The sequence below is a fragment of the Babylonia areolata genome, chromosome 14, assembly GCF_041734735.1.
Source record: "Babylonia areolata isolate BAREFJ2019XMU chromosome 14, ASM4173473v1, whole genome shotgun sequence".
Classification (NCBI taxonomy): domain Eukaryota; kingdom Metazoa; phylum Mollusca; class Gastropoda; order Neogastropoda; family Buccinidae; genus Babylonia; species Babylonia areolata.
Window position 1 is genome coordinate 20,122,318 of NC_134889.1, and position 18,465 is coordinate 20,140,782.

The window sequence follows — 18,465 nt, forward strand, 5'->3', positions numbered from 1 at the left end:
CCCTGTGCTCATGTGAACCAGAGCGTCAGTGTGTTAGTTCGTTTGTACTTTTGGCAGCCTCCCAACATTTTGTAGGGTATTCACAATTTACAAAACAAGCGCCACTAATCAGTAAACTCTGCACACAACCCTGAAAATGTCCAGAAAAATTGGAGAAATGCGTGAGGAACTAGTGGAAGTTGGGTGGGCTGTGTAAAGCAAATGAACCTATAAAAGGTTGGAAGTCATGGAAACAAAAGCATTTTGTCAAAAACAGATCACCGGAAATACTCACGTATGGGCTGTTAAGGAAGGACAAAGTTGTTAAATATGTCAAGTGCTTTGATCAAAGACTCTGTCTTTTTCACAAAGAGGGGAAAGGTATAACACAGGTGGGGTCCCTTCAAAGAGATCCACACACAAGCACTGCAGTGCGAAATCTACACTTTGCAATGGCCTTAGAAATTATGTCACATACCCTTGCAATCACACGATGGAGATCTGTTTATGAACTGATCCAAGTTCACCAGAACATCAGGGACACTGTAACTTAGACATGAAATGTTCGTTGTTAAACATCATCAGACAACAACAGCCCCAAGACATCTGACGTTTACCTTGCCAAGCAAATAGTCCAGCCGACCACTCATGGTAATATCCTCAATGCTCAGAAAAACAAAAAAATGTAAGTGTGTTAAAAATAAAACTGTCACATCTGAAAAAAGAAAAGAAAAGATTTCCTATGTTACCAATCGAACACACCCGACTTCAGATATACATGCAAATTGTATTTTGTCTCTCTTGGTCATGGAAAATTTTGTTGCGCAAGATGACAAATAACACAAACCAAATTCAAAATGAAATGTAAACCGATTTTTGTTGTTTTTAAAGGAGTTAAAAAAAATTAATAATAAAAAAAACAGATGAAAAAAACAACACAGCACAACACAAACATAAAACCTGTGAGAGGCAACATCACGGGAAAAAGGTTGCTGGAAAGATGGATTAATAGTGGGAGATCACTGACAGACATTCTGTATGAAGTAAAAAAAAAAAAATTAAAAAAAAAAATAATTTAAAAAATAAAAATAAAAAAAAAAATCTACTTCTAGTTCTCAATATGTGATTTAAAAAAAAATCTAAATACAACTCTTTTCCCAACAGTAACACTTTAAAAGTTGCTCCCATATACCGCAGACAACTGTCATTTAGCACTTTTCTATGCTTGCTGTGTATTGATTGATAGCTTCATGAGGGGAGACTGCAAGGATACACTGAAGTTTTTATCTACTATTCACATGTACAAAAATGACATTACATTATCTGTTTCTGTCTCTGTCTCTCTCACACACACATACACACACATTCTATGAGACATGGACAAGTCATGTCAATTAATTACCTTCTTGAAAAAAAGTATTTCTCTGTCCCTTGTTTAACAAAGAATAATCCAAAGATTATCCCTTCTTTCACACACACACACATATACACAAACATACACAAACACACACATACACACACACACACACACAAACACACACACACACACACACACACACACACATACACACACACTCTAAAAAAAAATAATACTAATAAAAAAAAAAAGGAAAAAAAAAGGATGCCAGTTTTTCCCAAACTATTTACAAAAGAAATCTTCAGTTAAAAATGCCATCAATACTGAAATTACTTCTACACTGACGGTCACTTCAAACTGAACACAACAACCCAAGAGATAACACGTAAGTTGACAAACAAAAACAAAACATTGATATCTACACAGACGATTCGCAAAACCTGATCACTACACTCTAATAAACAACACAGTGAAAAACAACAACAAGAATTTAAAGCTAATAACTGGTTCAATATGAACACTGTAATCAAACTAACGGTGCAAGACAACTGAATGGTGGAGAGATAAAATATAAAACCAAAAAAACTCCACAAAAGCCCACTTCTGTGCTGAAATATTCTTTTCTATGTACACTTGTTTCCTCATCAAATCCTATCCTCCCCTTTGAACAAAATTAATGCATGTTAGAAACGCACAAACACACTCACACAAAATCACACAGGCATACACATAAACAAACACGCATGCATGTACACACACACACACACATACACACACTCTTTTCATCTAAATAAAATGTTGACAACACAAACACTGCCCTTTTATTACCTATTTACAGTGATGATTGTTTTGGGGTTTTTTTCAACATGAACACCATTATCTAATAAAACACCAATTGATCTTACAGTGATGATTTTTTCAATCTGAACACCATTATTCAAATAAAACCCAAAACCCCTGCACAAAGCGAAAACAAACACACAACATAAACCCTCTCCTTTCTGACCAGAATTGCTCTCTCTCCTTGCACATGCATTCGTGAAAACACACACACACACACACACACACACTCTCACTATGCGTAATCCTTACAGTGATAATATTCTCAAGCTGAGCACAATTTTTTTTGGAAAGCAAAAGTAGTAGGAAAATCGAAAGATTCTTTTGTTGTGTGTTCATACACTTGCTTTTTTGTATGGGAGTTTTTTCTTTTCTTTTCTTTTTTTTTCTTTTTTTTTTTTACACACACTGCCTCCTTCCCTCCACACATATGCACTGATTAACACAAATACACACCAACACACACACACCTACACAGTGACACACACACACACACACCTACACAGTGACACACACACACACACACATTAACCACCTCTCTCCTCTCCTCCTCCTCGCCTTTCACCACTAGGAGGGTCGGTGGTCGATAAACTTACACAAGTCATCCATGTCATCAATGACATGCACACCATTCACGGCAGGCTTTTCAGCATGCCCGTTCTCTTTGCCGTGGGATGGAGTGCGGTCACCGTCATCAATGTTGTCCGCATGCCCATTTTCTTTGGTGTGGGACGAAGCGCGGTTGCTATCATCATCGTTGTTGTCATCGCTGGAATCTTTCTGATCATCAGCGGTCATCAGCGCTTCTTGTTTCCGGCTGCCGTCTTCCTCCATCGGCTGAAGGTCTTTGATGACCAGCAGCAGCAGCAGCGACAATGCTCCTGCCCCCACCGTGGCCCCTGAAAGCAGCACGGGATTTAACCACTGCTTGAAGGACTCGTCTTCAGTGTGCAAGGTAGAGAGTAGATTGAATACGAGTATATGACCTTCCCCAATGTGCCTGACAGATACTGAATGAATATATGACCTTCCCCAATGTGCATGGTAGATACTGATTGAATATATGACCTTCCCCAATGTGCCTGACAGATACTGAATGAATATATGACCTTCCCCAATGTGCCTGACAGATACTGAATGAATATATGACCTTCCCCAATGTGCCTGACAGATACTGAATGAATATATGACCTTCCCCAATGTGCCTGACAGATACTGAATGAATATAGGACCTTCCCCAATGTGCCTGACAGATACTGAATGAATATATGACCTTCCCCAATGTGCCTGACAGATACTGAATGAATATATGACCTTCCCCAATGTGCCTGACAGATACTGAATGAATATATGACCTTCCCCAATGTGCCTGGTAGATACTGAATGAATATATGACCTTCCCCAATGTGCTACTGAATGAATACATGATCTTCCTCAGTGTGTAAGGTAGATGCTTGATTGAATATATGACCGTCCCCAGTGTGCAAGGTTGATACAATCAATGACTGAATAAAATGACCAGTCTCCAATGTGCAAGGTAGACATGTAATTGAATATATGAATGAATGAATTAAATGGATACTTATACAGCACCTATCCTCTTAGTGCTTTACAAACTCAAGGTCATTTGCACAACAGGCTGCCTACCTGGATAGAGCCGACTAACGGCTACCACTGGGCACTCATCATTCATTTCCTGTGTCATTCAATCAGATTTCAGGCATGCACACCTTCCCCAATGTGTAAGGCAGACTGCTTGATCAAATATATGATTTTCTCCAATGTGCAGGGTGGGTGCTTGACTGAACAGGTAGATACAATCAGTGAATGACTATAAACTGACCTGTCTCCAATGTGCAAAGCTGATGCCTAATTAAATACATGGCCTTCCCCAATGTACAAGCTAGATATGTGATTGAATGTATGATCTTTCCCAAAATGCAAACTAGATATTTGACTGAATATATGACCGTCCCCAATGTGAAAATAGATACAATCAATGATTGACTATCAACTGACCTGTCTCCAATGTGTTAGGCAGATATTTCATTAAATATAAGATCTTCCAACATGTGCATGGCAAGTGACTTGTATGAATGTTAACTGTCCTCAAAATGTAGACACTAGACTGAGCCAGTGAGGATTCAACTTCAGTTTCAAGATGTCAAAACATGTGGACTGATCCACATATCCAAAAGTGGAGTGGTGGCCTAGAGGTAACGTGTCCGCCTAGGAAGCGAGAATCTGAGCATGCTGGTTCGAATCATATCTGATATCATATCTGAACGATAGTTATTCGGAAGAGACGATAAACCAAGGTCCTGTGTGCAGCATGCACTTAGAGCATGTAAAAGAACCCATGGCAACAAAAGGGCTGTCCATGGCAAAATTCTGTAGAAAAATCCACTTCGATAGGAAAAACAAATAAAACTGCATGCAGAAAAAAATGCAAAAAAATGGGTGGCGCTGTAGTGTAGCGACACACTCTCCCCGGGGAGAGCAGCCCGAATTTCACACAGAGAAATCTGTTGTGATAAAAAGAAATACAAATACAAATACAAGTTTGTATGAGACACTGACACAGAATGAAATCAAACAGATAAACAGAATAAACAAGTAGATAATTACATTAAAACATAAAGAAACTGAAAAAGATGCACAGAAGACAAATGACTGAAACAAAAGACTTAGGATTGATGGAATTATCTGATCATCCTCAACATGCAAAGCAGACACATGAAACAATAATCGTCCTCCATACTAAAATCAAATAACTGATTGAGTATTGACTGAATTAAATTATCAGTCAGACTCGATACTTGACTGATAATGACTAAATTAACTGAATGTATGCAGATTAGATATCTGACTCTTGACTGACAGATTAACCGAATTAACTGACTGCCAAAAAGGAAACTATACCTGACTGATTGCTGCATTAGCTGATCATCCCCAATACACAAACCATATATCTGACTCACAAAAAAAGAATAAACCATATGTCCACAATGCGCAACAAGATACTTGATTGACTGACAATGTACCCATCTGAAAGTGGCACAGAGGAGGTATTAAATGATCAACTGACTGATTAAATGTGCACATATGCCTCTTTCACTCTCTCTCTCTCACATATGCCTCTTTCACTCTCTCTCTCTCACATATGCCTCTTTCACTCTCTCTCTCTCTCTCTCACATATGCCTCTTTCACTCTCTCTCTCTCTCTCACATATGCCTCTTTCACTCTCTCTCTCTCTCACATATGCCTCTTTCACTCTCTCTCTCTCTCTCTCTCTCTCACATATGCCTCTTTCACTCTCTCTCTCTCTCACATATGCCTCTTTCACTCTCTCAATTCTCTGTCAGTATGTGTGTGTGTGTGCATGTGTATAGGTGTGTGCGTGTGTGTGTGTGTGTGTGTGTGTGTGCATGTGTGTAGATGTGTATGTGTATGTAGGTGTGTATGTGCGTGCCCACGTGCATGTGTGTGTGTGTGTGTGTGCAAGCGCTCACGCATGTGTGCATGCACACGCACTTGTTTCCATTCTGTCTGTATTCTATCCAACCACACTCCCCTGCCACCCCATGCACACAACATACATAAACACTCAATTACCTTTTAACACACACACACAATACATTCCCCATCTGTAACAACAAGTGATGGCCTAGAGGTAACGCGTTCGCCTTGGAAGCGAGAGAATCTGAGCACACTGGTTCAAATCCGGGCAGAGTCGCCAGTATTTTCTCCCCCTCCACTAGACCTTGAGTGGTGTTCTGGACGTTAGTCATTCGGATGAGACGATAAACCGAGGCCCCATGTGCAGCATGCACTTAGAACCCACAGCAACAAAAGTAAAAGAACCCATGGCAACAAAAGGGTTGTCCCTGGCAAAATATATTATGTAGAAAAATCCACTCTGATACGAAAACATAAAAAAACTGCAGGCAGGAAAAAATACCAAAAAAATGGGTGGCACTGTCACTGCAGCGATGCGCTCTCCCTGGGGAGGGCAGCCTGAATTTCACACAGAGAAATGTGTTGTGACAAAAAAGAGTAATACAATACAACAAGAACATCACAGTCTCACCAGCAATGTAGTAGGAAATCCTGTAGCTGCCAAAGAAGTCGTACATCAATCCTGCAAAACCACAATCAGTTTCAGTTTCAGTTTCAGTTTCAAGAAGACATCAGAGTGTACAGACTGGTCCATGTGTACTACACATCTCCGTTTTTTCAGCAGATTCTTGACATACACACCCCCCCAGTGCAATGGTCATGCCTTAAGAGCCTATCCAAAAAACACAAACAAAACAACAACAAACAAACAACAACAATATATATATATGTACATATCATAAATTCCTTGACTGATAGGACCAACCCCCCCCCCAAAAAAAAACAAAAACAAACAACAGTTGAAAGTGGTGTTTCAAGTCAAGATTCAATATCCAGAACAATTAGCCCCAAACTGGGGAAAATGGTCAGAAGATAACCCTGCAGATCAATGGGTGCGTTGTCAGCCTTCCAGAGTTACTTCCCTTCTTTGGATGACGTCATCAGTGATGTTACTATGACTGTGAATCTTATGGGAACAGCAATCAAGGGATTTATATAACACAGCATATTTCAAATGAAAGTAAATAAACCAAAGAAATAAATACGTCATAAAACTGATTTGAGTAATAAGAGAGATAAACAACAATTTTCTGAAGAAATAAGATTAAAAAAAAAAAAAATTAACAAAACAAAATGAAAAATAATGGGCCATGTTCAGTGCATCTCAAGACCAACATCTTCCCACTAACTGTGTGATGATGATATTCTGACAAACTGACAATGGCATCATTCTAAACATCTTAAGTTTACAAGCATAAAAGTACATGCATGGATGTAACACTCAAATACGCACACACACACTCAAACTCACACTCACACACACTCACACTCACACACACACACACACACAGCACACATACAATCAAATACACGGAACACAATGCTACATCATCCAGGATAAACATATTTATTCACACACCATCACACCACACATGACACATACCCCCATCCCCCACCCCACCCACCCAACCTCCCTCCTCCTGTCCTTGAGACCACACACATTTCGTTCATTCACTTATACATTCCTCACACACACACACACACACACACACATACACCTCCTCCCCACACTCACCCACCCACCCCATCACACCTCATCCACACACACACACCCCTCCCTCCTTTCCCACAACACTCACCCACACACACACGCACAAACACCCACACACCTCCTCCGCACACTCACCAACCCACCCCATCACACCTCATCCACACACACACACACACACACCTCACCCTCCTTTCCCACAACACTTACCCACCACACCACACCACACCCCCACACCCACACACCTCCTCCCCACACTCACCCACCCACCCCATCACACCTCATCCACACACACACACACACACACCTCACCCTCCTTTCCCACAACACTCACCCACCACACCACACCACACCCCCACACCTCCTCCCCACACTCACCCACCCACCCCATCACACCTCATCCATACACACACACCCCACCCTCCTTTCCCACAACACTCACCCACCACACCACACCAACACACCCACACACCTCCTCCCCACACTCACCCACCCACCCCATCACACCTCATCCACACACACACACACCCCACCCTCCTTTCCCACAACACTCACCCACCACACCACACCAACACACACACCCACAAACACCCACACACCTCCTCCCCACACTCACCCACCCACCCCATCACACCTCATCCACACACACACACACACACACCCTCCTTTCCCACAACACTCACCCACCACACCACACCAACACACCCACACACCTCCTCCCCACACTCACCCACCCACCCAATCACACTTCATCCACACACACACACACACCCCATCCTCCTTTCCCACAACACTCACCCACCACACCACACCAACACACCCACACACCTCCTCCCCACACTCACCCACCCACCCCATCACACCTCATCCACACACACACACACACACACCCACCACCCTCCTTTCCCACAACACTCACCCACACCCCACCCCACCCCACCACCCACACACCCCCTCACCTCCCAGCGGAGGGGCGGTGATGTAGCCAAACCCACAGCACAGCATGAGTACCCCAAAGGCCACGGACAGGTCCTCCAGGCCGATGTAGTGGATCAGTATGGGCGTTACCAGGAGGAACGTCGGCCCATAGGTCACTCCTACGGCACACCCACACCATGCGACAGGTCAGCCACAAAACCACAACACACCCCTCCGTCAAACGAAACAACAGCAGCAATAAACAATCACAACCACCATGGGGCTTGCTGACTGCAGTGTCGTCAGGCAGGAACGTTTCTCTCCTTCCAGCAACCCACCCACTCTACAATGACAGGTCAACCAAAACACCACAACACACCCTCCGTCAAACGAAACAACAGCAGCAATAAACAATCACAACCACCATGGGGCTTGCTGACTGCAGTGTCGTCAGGCAGGAACGTTTCTCTCCTTCCAGCAACCCACCCACTCTACAATGACAGGTCAACCACAAAACCACAACACACCCCTCCGTCAAACGAAACAACAGCAGCAAAAAAACAATCACAACCACCATGGGGCTTGTTCACAGCAGTGTCGTCAGGCAGGAACGTTTCTCTCCTTCCAGCAACCCACCCACTCTACAATGACAGGTCAGCCACAAAACCACAACACACCCCTCCGTCAAACGAAACAACAGCAGCAAAAAAACAATCACAACCACCATGGGGCTTGTTCACAGCAGTGTCGTCAGGCAGGAACGTTTCTCTCCTTCCAGCAACCCACCCACTCTACAATGACAGGTCAGCCAAAACACCACAACACACCCTCCGTCAAACGAAACAACAGCAGCAAAAAAACAATCACAACCACCATGGGGCTTGCTGACTGCAGTGTCGTCAGGCAGGAACGTTTCTCTCCTTCCAGCAACCCACCCACTCTACAATGACAGGTCAACCAAAACACCACAACACACCCTCCGTCAAACGAAACAACAGCAGCAAAAAAACAATCACAACCACCATGGGGCTTGCTGACTGCAGTGTCGTCAGGCAGGAACGTTTCTCTCCTTCCAGCAACCCACCCACCCCACTTCCACACCCACCCAGCCCCCATTCCCCTCACCCACACAAGAGCTGTAACACTGGAAAAAAAAAAAATGTTACCAAGTCATCTTGAGTGTGCATGTATGCGTGCCTGAAATCTGATTGAATAAGACAGGAAACAAATGATGAGCGCCCAATGGCAGCAGTCAGTCGGCTCTACCCAGGTAGGCAGCCTGTGGTGCAAACGACCCCGAGTTTGTAAAGCGCTTAGAGCTTGGTCTGTGACTGAAGACAGGCACCGTATAAATATCCATTCATTCCTTCATCAAGACACCTCTGCTGCAGCGTCCCTGTCAACAAAAGAAAACAAAACTCTGTGGCAGTCTCTTGTTGTGCATCCTCTCAACAATCTTCAGCAATCAACAAGCCGGCCTGTATATCAGCCCTGGGCGCTGCCACAACACACCAGATCAGATCAGTCACAAAACAAACAACCCATCCCAACATCGCAAAATGATTAAAAAAAGAAAAAAAGAGGAAATAACAACAGTTAAAAAAACAACTTGCATGTCAACCATGAAATATACAACCTACTATCACAAAACAAAGTAATAAAACAAACAAAAAACAAAAAAAAGGAGAAAGCTTTTCTCTCTCAGTACCTTCAACCTTTCACTGTTGAGAAAAAAAAAGCGTTAGGGTAACGACCAGAAAGACCCTGGCACAACCCCAGCCAATCCAGAAGACACTCTCACACACATGCTGCATGGTTAACAAAAAGTGAAACAAGGTGACGCAGCAGAAACAAACAGCATGTCTTTGAAATAAAACACGCAACAATAAACAAGCAGTTACCGGACATACACCTGTATGACCTCACATCTGTGTACTGCAATCCATACAAAACACAGGCAAATCTTTCAAAAAAACAAGAAAAATGTTAAATCAAAAACGTCTATTAAAAAGATTTTTTTCAAAAAAGACGACAGAAAGAAAGAAAACACTCAACAAAAAACAACTACAAAATGTTTCAACAGTTACATGACATACATAAAAAATACTGTTGGGTGTTAAACAGTTAATATAAAAACAATCTTTCATATATGTTAACTGCAAAAAAAAAAAAAAAACCACAAAAAACAACAACCCAAAACATCCAAGAACAAAATAATCAATAATCAGACAGCGATGTTATCAAGCGTGAACCAGCCCAGGTAGAATACTGAAAAAAGAAAAAAAAAATGGCAGGGGAAAAAACAACAACACTAAAGTAAATAATCACAGTCACGATAAATAATCCACAAAAAGAATACAATGTAAGAACATGAAAGTCTGCGGGGAAACAAACGGTAGCCTTACCCTCAACCACCTTCCCCCCCCTGTTTATCTGCCATGACCTGGGGTGTAACTGCAGTGGGGTGCACTGTACCCAGTGACAGCACTGACTCAGCCCTCCAACCCCTATCCCCCTCCTAACCCCCCCCCCCCCCCCCCCCCCCGCCCCCGCCCCGACAGCAAAAATGTCAACAGGTATCAACCAGTGCTAACATTTTGGCAACATTCCCTTTTTTTCTTTTTCTTTTCTCCACTTTTTGTTATTCCAGTCACCTGGTCAACATGTCGGGACCCCACATCAGTTTTTATAATAAAAGCCAACAGGTCAGGTCTTGTGTGTGTATTAAGAAAATGTGACTTCACTATGGGAAAAATACCTCTCTTCCCCCACCCCTTCCCCACACACACTCCCCCTCACCACATTCTCACCCATCATACTCTATGTGTGTTCTCAACAAGCATGAGACATACTACACTTTCAATTATTTTCATACTTGGACTGAATCTGAAGACAGACATTTCAATTCACATAAATAAAGACACACTCACGCATGAAAAAAAAAAATACTCACCCAGTGAAAACAAGGCAGAAAAACATTATTTTGCCAACCAAAAAAACAAAACAAACTTGAGACATACATACTCACCGATGGAACAAGTGGGAGATAAAACATTCTCCTCCTCACTAATGAGTGGGAGACAGGCATACTCACAAACATACTCACCCACTAAAACGGATGGAGAGAAAAAGATACTCACCCTCTAAAAACTTGTAGACATACCCCCTATCACCCTGTTAAACAAAGATATGGAAAACAGACCACTATAAAACTTGTATGAACACTGCCAGCCTCTCCACCTTCAACTTGCCGACAAACACCACACACGCGCACACACACACACACACATTGTAATTCTTCTGAAAATATTGTAATCCATCTGAAAATTAAATATTCAAAGTTGAAAATAAAAAAATCCCATAGCCTTTTACGGCTATTGGGGCAGTGAAATCATATCCACTGTGTCTTGGGGTCAGCATAGGAAGGCAGGGCCGGGGATGCTGGAGAAAAACGTCTTTCCCCAAACGACACAACGTCATGGCAAAATGAGGCTTCAAACCCCGGTCACTGGTGAACACTGATCAGAGGTCCAACTCAGAACCCAGTTCTGCCATGGCGTCCAAAAGTTGAATCAAACACGTATTTCAAAACTCTCAATTCAACGTTTTATAACCTCATGTATACATACTTAACTAAAATGCAGACAGCTTAACTCTCTCCATACGAACGGCGAAAGAGACGACGTTAACAGCGTTTCACCCCAATTACCATCATCAAAATATTGCAAGCGGAAGGCTCTCATACTGAAGAGGTGAATGTTGACAAAGAATACCACAATTCTGACGATGGAAGCTAAAGGTTGGGTCATTCAGACACCCACTGGACATCCGAGGGGTCTGTGTAGAGGAGAAGAGAGGACTGGCCGTACTGAGTGAGTTAAGACATCACCAGTACAGAAGCTCACATGCATATGCATTATTTTTTGGGTTCAAAGCTGATGTTGTTTTTGTTCAACTTCAGCCCTAGTGTTCAAAATATCATCTCTTCACTTTTTCTGCAAGATTATTTTTTCTGCGTGCACTGTAAAAAAAAAAAAAAAAAAAGAAAAAAAAAGAAAGAGATGATATATCAACAGAAAACAAATACCGACATATTCAAATATTCTCTCAGTAAATGGCCAGGCCAGAGCATACCCAAGCACTACACTATAGAAATTTGAAAGAATATCCACAAAAAAAACACACACACAAAAAAGTGAACATTTGCTCAAAATGAGAAGCTGACAACAAAGTTCATTTCATTGTCGTGGATGCAACAGGAAATACCAAAAGAAATTTCCTCACAGCTGCTGACAGCTGACAAGACAGATCATCAATTTTTTTCACTATGGTTTTTTTTTCAAAATATGGTTGATCTTCTTTTCTTTACAGCAAAGGGTGTGTTTGTTTTTTGTTTGTTTTTTTTGGGGGGGTTGCTGTTTTTTGTTGTTGTTATTTCAAATCACTTTCACTTTCACTTTCTCAAGGAGGCGTCACTGCGTTCGGACAAATCCATACACGCTACACCACATCTGTTGAGCAGATGCCTGACCAGCAGCATAACCCAACGCGCTTAGTCAGGCCTTGAGTGCATGCTTACATATTTGTGTACCTATGAAAGTGGATTTCATTTTACGTAATTTCGCCAGAGGACAACACTCTCGTTGCCATGGGTTCTTTTTCAGTGCGCCAAGTGCGTGCTGCACACGGGACCTCGGTTTATCGTCTCATCCGAAAGACTAGACGCTCAGTTTGATTTTCCAGTCAAACTTAGGAGAAAGGGCGAGAGCGGGATTCGAACCCACACCCTCACGGACTCTCTGTATTGGCAGCTGAGCGTCTTAACCATTCTGCCACCTTCCTCCACAAATCAACATGTGAGAAGTGAAACTCAACAAGAAAACAAAAGTGGTAGCCTCACATCTTACCACCTACAACCTCCCCCCCCCCCCCCCCCCCACACCCTTCCTCCTGCGCCTACGTAAATATCCCATGACCTGCTGTCCTGGTCTAATCGCAGTGTAGTGCTTTTTGCACCAGCTGACAACAGAACCCAGTCCTCTCGTATGAAGTGCTCCACAACCCAAAAAATAACACATATACACATCAGGTCATCACACACAACGAACGACAACAAAAGGCAAACACCAAAGTTCACTCTACCAAACACTAAAAAAAAAAAAAATCAAATCCACTGACCGATAAGAAACTTGTAGACAAAAAGGGCTGGCAGCGTGATGCCGTACAGCGGCAACAGGGCCAGCACCATGGCCACAGAGACTTGCAGACAGAAGAAGACCTTCAGCATGTGCTGTGGGATGAGGCTGAAGATGAAGCCCCCAGTCACCCGGCTGGTGATCATGGTCACACCGTACACGGTGTAGAGGGAGGGGAGGTCAGCGTAGGTGATGCCGATGGTGTGGGCATAGGAGGGGAAGAGCACGGTGTTGATGGCCAGCCCGGACATCAGCAGCAGCTGGTTCAGGCACATCACCCACATCAGCTTGCGGCTCAGCAGGTGCTTGAGGCGTCTGGAACAGGTGTGCACACACGCACCCACACAAACGTGCACGCAAGCACCCACACATGCATGCACGCACACATATACACAAAACACACACAAACATATGCACACACACACACAAAATACACACAAATATATGCACACACACACACACACATGCACACACACACACAAACATATGCACACACACACACACACACACATACAAACACACACACACACAAACATACACACACACACAAACACACACGCGCGCACACACAAACACACATGCGCGCGCACACACACAAACACACACGCACACACACACAAACATACACACACACACAAACATATACACACACACAAACACACACACACACACACACACACACACACACACACACACACAATGTATAAGTTAGTTGAAATTCATGTATCTATCCCTGTTGGTTTAAGCACAACTGACCACAAAGGGTCATAATCTGGACTGGAAAAAAAACAGCACACACAATGATTAAGCAAGTTGAAATTTGTTTTACAGTTTTTGTTGTTGTTGTTGTTGTCTTGTTACTTATATTTGTTGCTGACAGCCCTGCTTCTTCTTCTTCTGCGTTCGTGGGCTTCAACTCCCACGTTCACTCGTATCTACGCGAGTGGGCTTTTTACGTGTATGACCGTTTTTACCCCGCCATGTAGGCAGCCATACTCCACTTTCGGGGGTGTGCATGCTGGGTATGTTCTTGCTTCCATAACCCACCGAACGCTGACATGGATTACAGGATCTTTAATGTGCGTATTTGATCTTATGCTTGCGTATACACACGAAGGGGGTTCAGGCACTGGCAGGTCTGCACATATGTTGACCTGGGAGATCGTAAAAATCTCCACCCTTTACCCACCAGGCGCCGTCACCGTGAATCGAACCCAGGACCCTCAGATCGAAAGTCCAACGCTTTAACCATTCGGCTATGGCGCCCGTCGCTAACAGCCCTGATGACCCTACAAGGCCATATCAGAACTGAAAACCTGTAAACACTAATCTTGTGAAACCTGTAGGAGTGAAAAAATCAAACCAGGCACAAGTCCAGTCACGCTGATGTATCTAAATCTAGGACATGCCACGACATGGATCAATTCATCAGTTTTTCACCAGAGTATTAAAAAAAAACTAACCTGAACATCAGCATAACTGAACATGACACGGGGCAAGCACAGAGTACAGCAATATCAGGCAGCCCTAAAACCTGGAAAGAACCTTCACAAAAGTATCGTCATCATCCCCATCATCATCATGAAACAGAAAACAATGTCCTGTATTCTGAAGCACACACACACACACACACACGCACACACACGCGCACGCTCGCGTGTGCACACACACACACACACACACACACACACAAAGTGTGTTGTCAGCAGAAACCAACAGCACCGCACAGCCAAAGTGAGTGAGCAGCGCTGGGACTCCTCTGTCAGGGAGCCTTGTGTACAACCTGACACTAGTCACCCCTACTGGACTGGACTGCTGCATGCCGTCTGTGGGTCAGGAGCTGCACTGTGATGGTTTCTACACAAGAGGAAAAGACAGGTCACACCACCAACCACACTCTTTGTCTACTGAACACCGCCACCTCTCTTCTTTGGGATCAAAATACCAAATATTGCTAAAGCAGAAAACAGCATGAATCTTCTTCTCATTCGTCAGAAGGACGCTCAGTCTGGCTTTAATCTTGGTACCGATGCTTTCAGTGTCACAATGAAACGATCCTGACTTAAATATAATTGAAAAAAAAAAAAAAATTTTAAGAATGACAAAGACTACAGATTCAACAAGCAATGAGAAACGTCAACGTCGCTACCCACCTGGACATTCCGTTCTTCACCTCCTCCACCTCCCACACCACCGAGTTGCTTAGCAACACACTGCCAAACTCTGACACATGCATCGCTGTCCTTGACCCCACCATGACCTTGATCTCCGCGTTGCGCAAATCCTTCAGGCGACCCGCGCTGCCATTCAAAGGGGCTTTCAAGGCCTCTACATCCTGGTCCTTTTCTGTGGGCGGAGTTTGGGACTTTGACTGGCGGGCACAGCACAAAGGGGTGGGGCAGGTTTGATGAGGAAAGAGAAGAGATGCCAGAACGCACGTCTGAAACAGGAAACGAGCATAAAAAACACGGAAAGCAAATGATAAACGTGGAGTCTATGGTGATATTGTGTGTAAAAAAAAAAAGAAAGAAACAAAAAACAAAACAAAAAAAGCACACACACACAAAAAAAAAGCTGTGATTCCACAAAATCTCCCTCCCCTCCAAAATGTAAAATTAAAAGCATGAAGTTCAAGTAATCCCAGACTGAGCTTTGAACAGGCTAATATTCCCCTGTCTGCAGTTCAGGGTCTCTTCTGGTGTGTGGCCTCCAGGCAGCCTAAAACTGATCATTATCACTGTCAGTGAGGATAAGAGCGGTGCTGGGGTAATGCTACTGAAATGTTGCTCATGACAAGACACCAAAAAAACCACAAACAAACAAACAAATTCAATCAAATAACCCCCTGCCAAACTACTTCCCAGGGTATGCCCTTTTGTTAAGTTCTGACTGAAGATGTGAATGCAATTGTTTCGGATGAGTTTTTATTTTTTTAATTTTTTTTTTTATGTCTCATAAGCAGTATGCGCTTTAACTAAAGCAGATAAAACACCTTGTGTTGACAAAAGAAGTTTCCCTTGGAAACAGTCCTTTGGAAAAATCCACTTCCACTCTGACAATTCAAGAACCCTTGAAAACGATTCTCAAACACAAAAATCCAATCTGACAGTTCAAGAAGTACACAACAAAGGAAATGAAGCAGAAAAAAAAAACATGCATTACCTGCAACAAACCTCACTGTCCACTAAGGAAGAGCACACCCCCACCCCTGACCTCCCCCCCCTCCAACACTCCCCCCTAGACCCTCCCGAAAAAAACAAAACCTACCACCACCACCAGCATAATCATAAAACAAAAACAAATGAAACATTCTACCCACAGCCATAACCAACCAACCAACCAATCCCTAGCCCTCCCTACCTGCGCCATGAAGCAACCGTAAGCGGCCATAGCAAAGCGCCAGCCGTAGGACTCTATCAGCCAGCGTAGCAGATATGGGGTAACCAGGACACCGATTCCCGGAGACCCCAACGTGACTCCGTTGGCCACCGTTCGGTATTTATTGAAGTAGTTGCTGATCACCGTCACAGCAGGCGAGTAGGTTAAGCCTGTTCCTACTCCTGTCAGAAGAACAGTATGGTTTCAGTTCCAGCTTCAACGGGGGCATCAAAGCACAAACACTGATCAGTGTAAGCCGCACACATCTGGTTGGGAAAAAAAAAAAAAAAAAAAAATTAAGGAAGCGGATGCCTTACCCAAAATACTGGTCAGGTCTTGAGAGACTACCAAATTCCAAAAATACATATGTATGAAAAAAGAATAATACAGATATGCAAAATGATGAAAGCTGTCTGTTGTTAATTTACTTCTTCTTCTTCTTCTTCTTCTTTCTTTGTTCATGGGCTGCAACTCCCACGTTCACTTGTATATACGCGAGTGGGCTTTTACGTGTATGACCGTTTTTTTACCCCGCCATGTAGGCAGCCATACTCCGCTTTCAGGGGATGTTTGCTGGGTATGTTCTTGTTTCCATAACCCACCGAACGCTGACATGGATTATAGGATCTTTAACATGCGTATTTGATCTTTTGCTTGCATATACACACGAAGGGGGTTCAGGCACTAGCAGGTCTGCACATATGCTGACCTGGAAGATCGGAAAAATCTCCACCCTTTACCCACCAGGCGCCGTCACCGAGATTCGAACCCGGGACCCTCAGATTGAAAGTCCAACGCCTTAACCATTCGGCTATTGGGCCCATCGTTAATTTTATTCAATTTTGCTGTCTATTGTTAACCTTATTCACTTTGTTCACACAGGTTGTTCAGTTGAGGTTTTAAATAAATCAAAATACTATGGTTTGCATTTGTTGACAAATTATACTGTTTGTGATATTAAAGCAAACAATGCAAAACAAGCAATGTGTGTAAGCATGATTATCAAAGACAAAGTACAAAACACCAGGTGTATTCAATGGTTACTGGAGTGTAAATGATAGGACTGGCAGAAGTCGCAAACTTAATCAAGAGTTCCACAAAGACAGTCCTGAGTCCAAATCCAGACCTTAGCAGTTGGTTGCACATAAGAACCTTATGTCTTGATATCACAGACCAGAAGATATGCAAATTTTATGTTGGATCACGCATGCCCAAGGTTAAAACAGGTATGTTTCTCCATTTCCTCAGAGTGGTTGGTAAGTACTTTTTCTTTCTATATTTGTGGGCTGCAGCTCCCTTTGTTTCCATGTATGAGTGGGATTTTACAAGTAGAGATTTTACAAGATTTTACAAGTGGAGTGATGGCCTAGAGGTAACGCGTCAGCCTAGGAAGTGAGAAAATCTGAGCGTGCTGATTCGAATCACGGCTCAGCTGCCGATATTTTCTCCCCTCCACTAGAACTTGAGTGGTGGTCTCATTTGCAAAAGACGATAAACCGAGGTCCCGTGTGCAGCATGCACTTAGCGCACGTAAAAGAACCCATGGCCACAAAAGGGTTGTTCCTGGGAAAATTCTGTAGAAAATTCCACTTCAATAGGAAAAACAAATAAAACTGCACGCATGAAAAAT

At 43.2% G+C, this 18,465-nt stretch overlaps 1 protein-coding gene across 5 annotated transcripts in view; it reads right to left on the reverse strand.

The window, feature by feature from the left end:
* Positions 1 to 1,543: 1,543 nt before the first annotated feature.
* Positions 1,544 to 18,465, reverse strand: part of LOC143289900 (monocarboxylate transporter 14-like) — a 39,021-nt gene continuing 22,099 nt past the window's right edge. For all 5 annotated transcript variants that reach the window (XM_076599132.1, XM_076599133.1, XM_076599131.1 and 2 more), the window contains 6 exons: positions 16,818 to 17,017; positions 15,611 to 15,897; positions 13,441 to 13,772; positions 8,304 to 8,441; positions 6,268 to 6,318; positions 1,544 to 3,075 (listed from right to left, as the gene is read on the reverse strand). In XM_076599132.1, the coding sequence (XP_076455247.1) occupies positions 2,744 to 3,075; positions 6,268 to 6,318; positions 8,304 to 8,441; positions 13,441 to 13,772; positions 15,611 to 15,897; positions 16,818 to 17,017 (1,340 nt within the window). In that variant the 3' untranslated portion in view covers positions 1,544 to 2,743. The remainder of the gene's footprint in view (positions 3,076 to 6,267; positions 6,319 to 8,303; positions 8,442 to 13,440; positions 13,773 to 15,610; positions 15,898 to 16,817; positions 17,018 to 18,465) is intronic.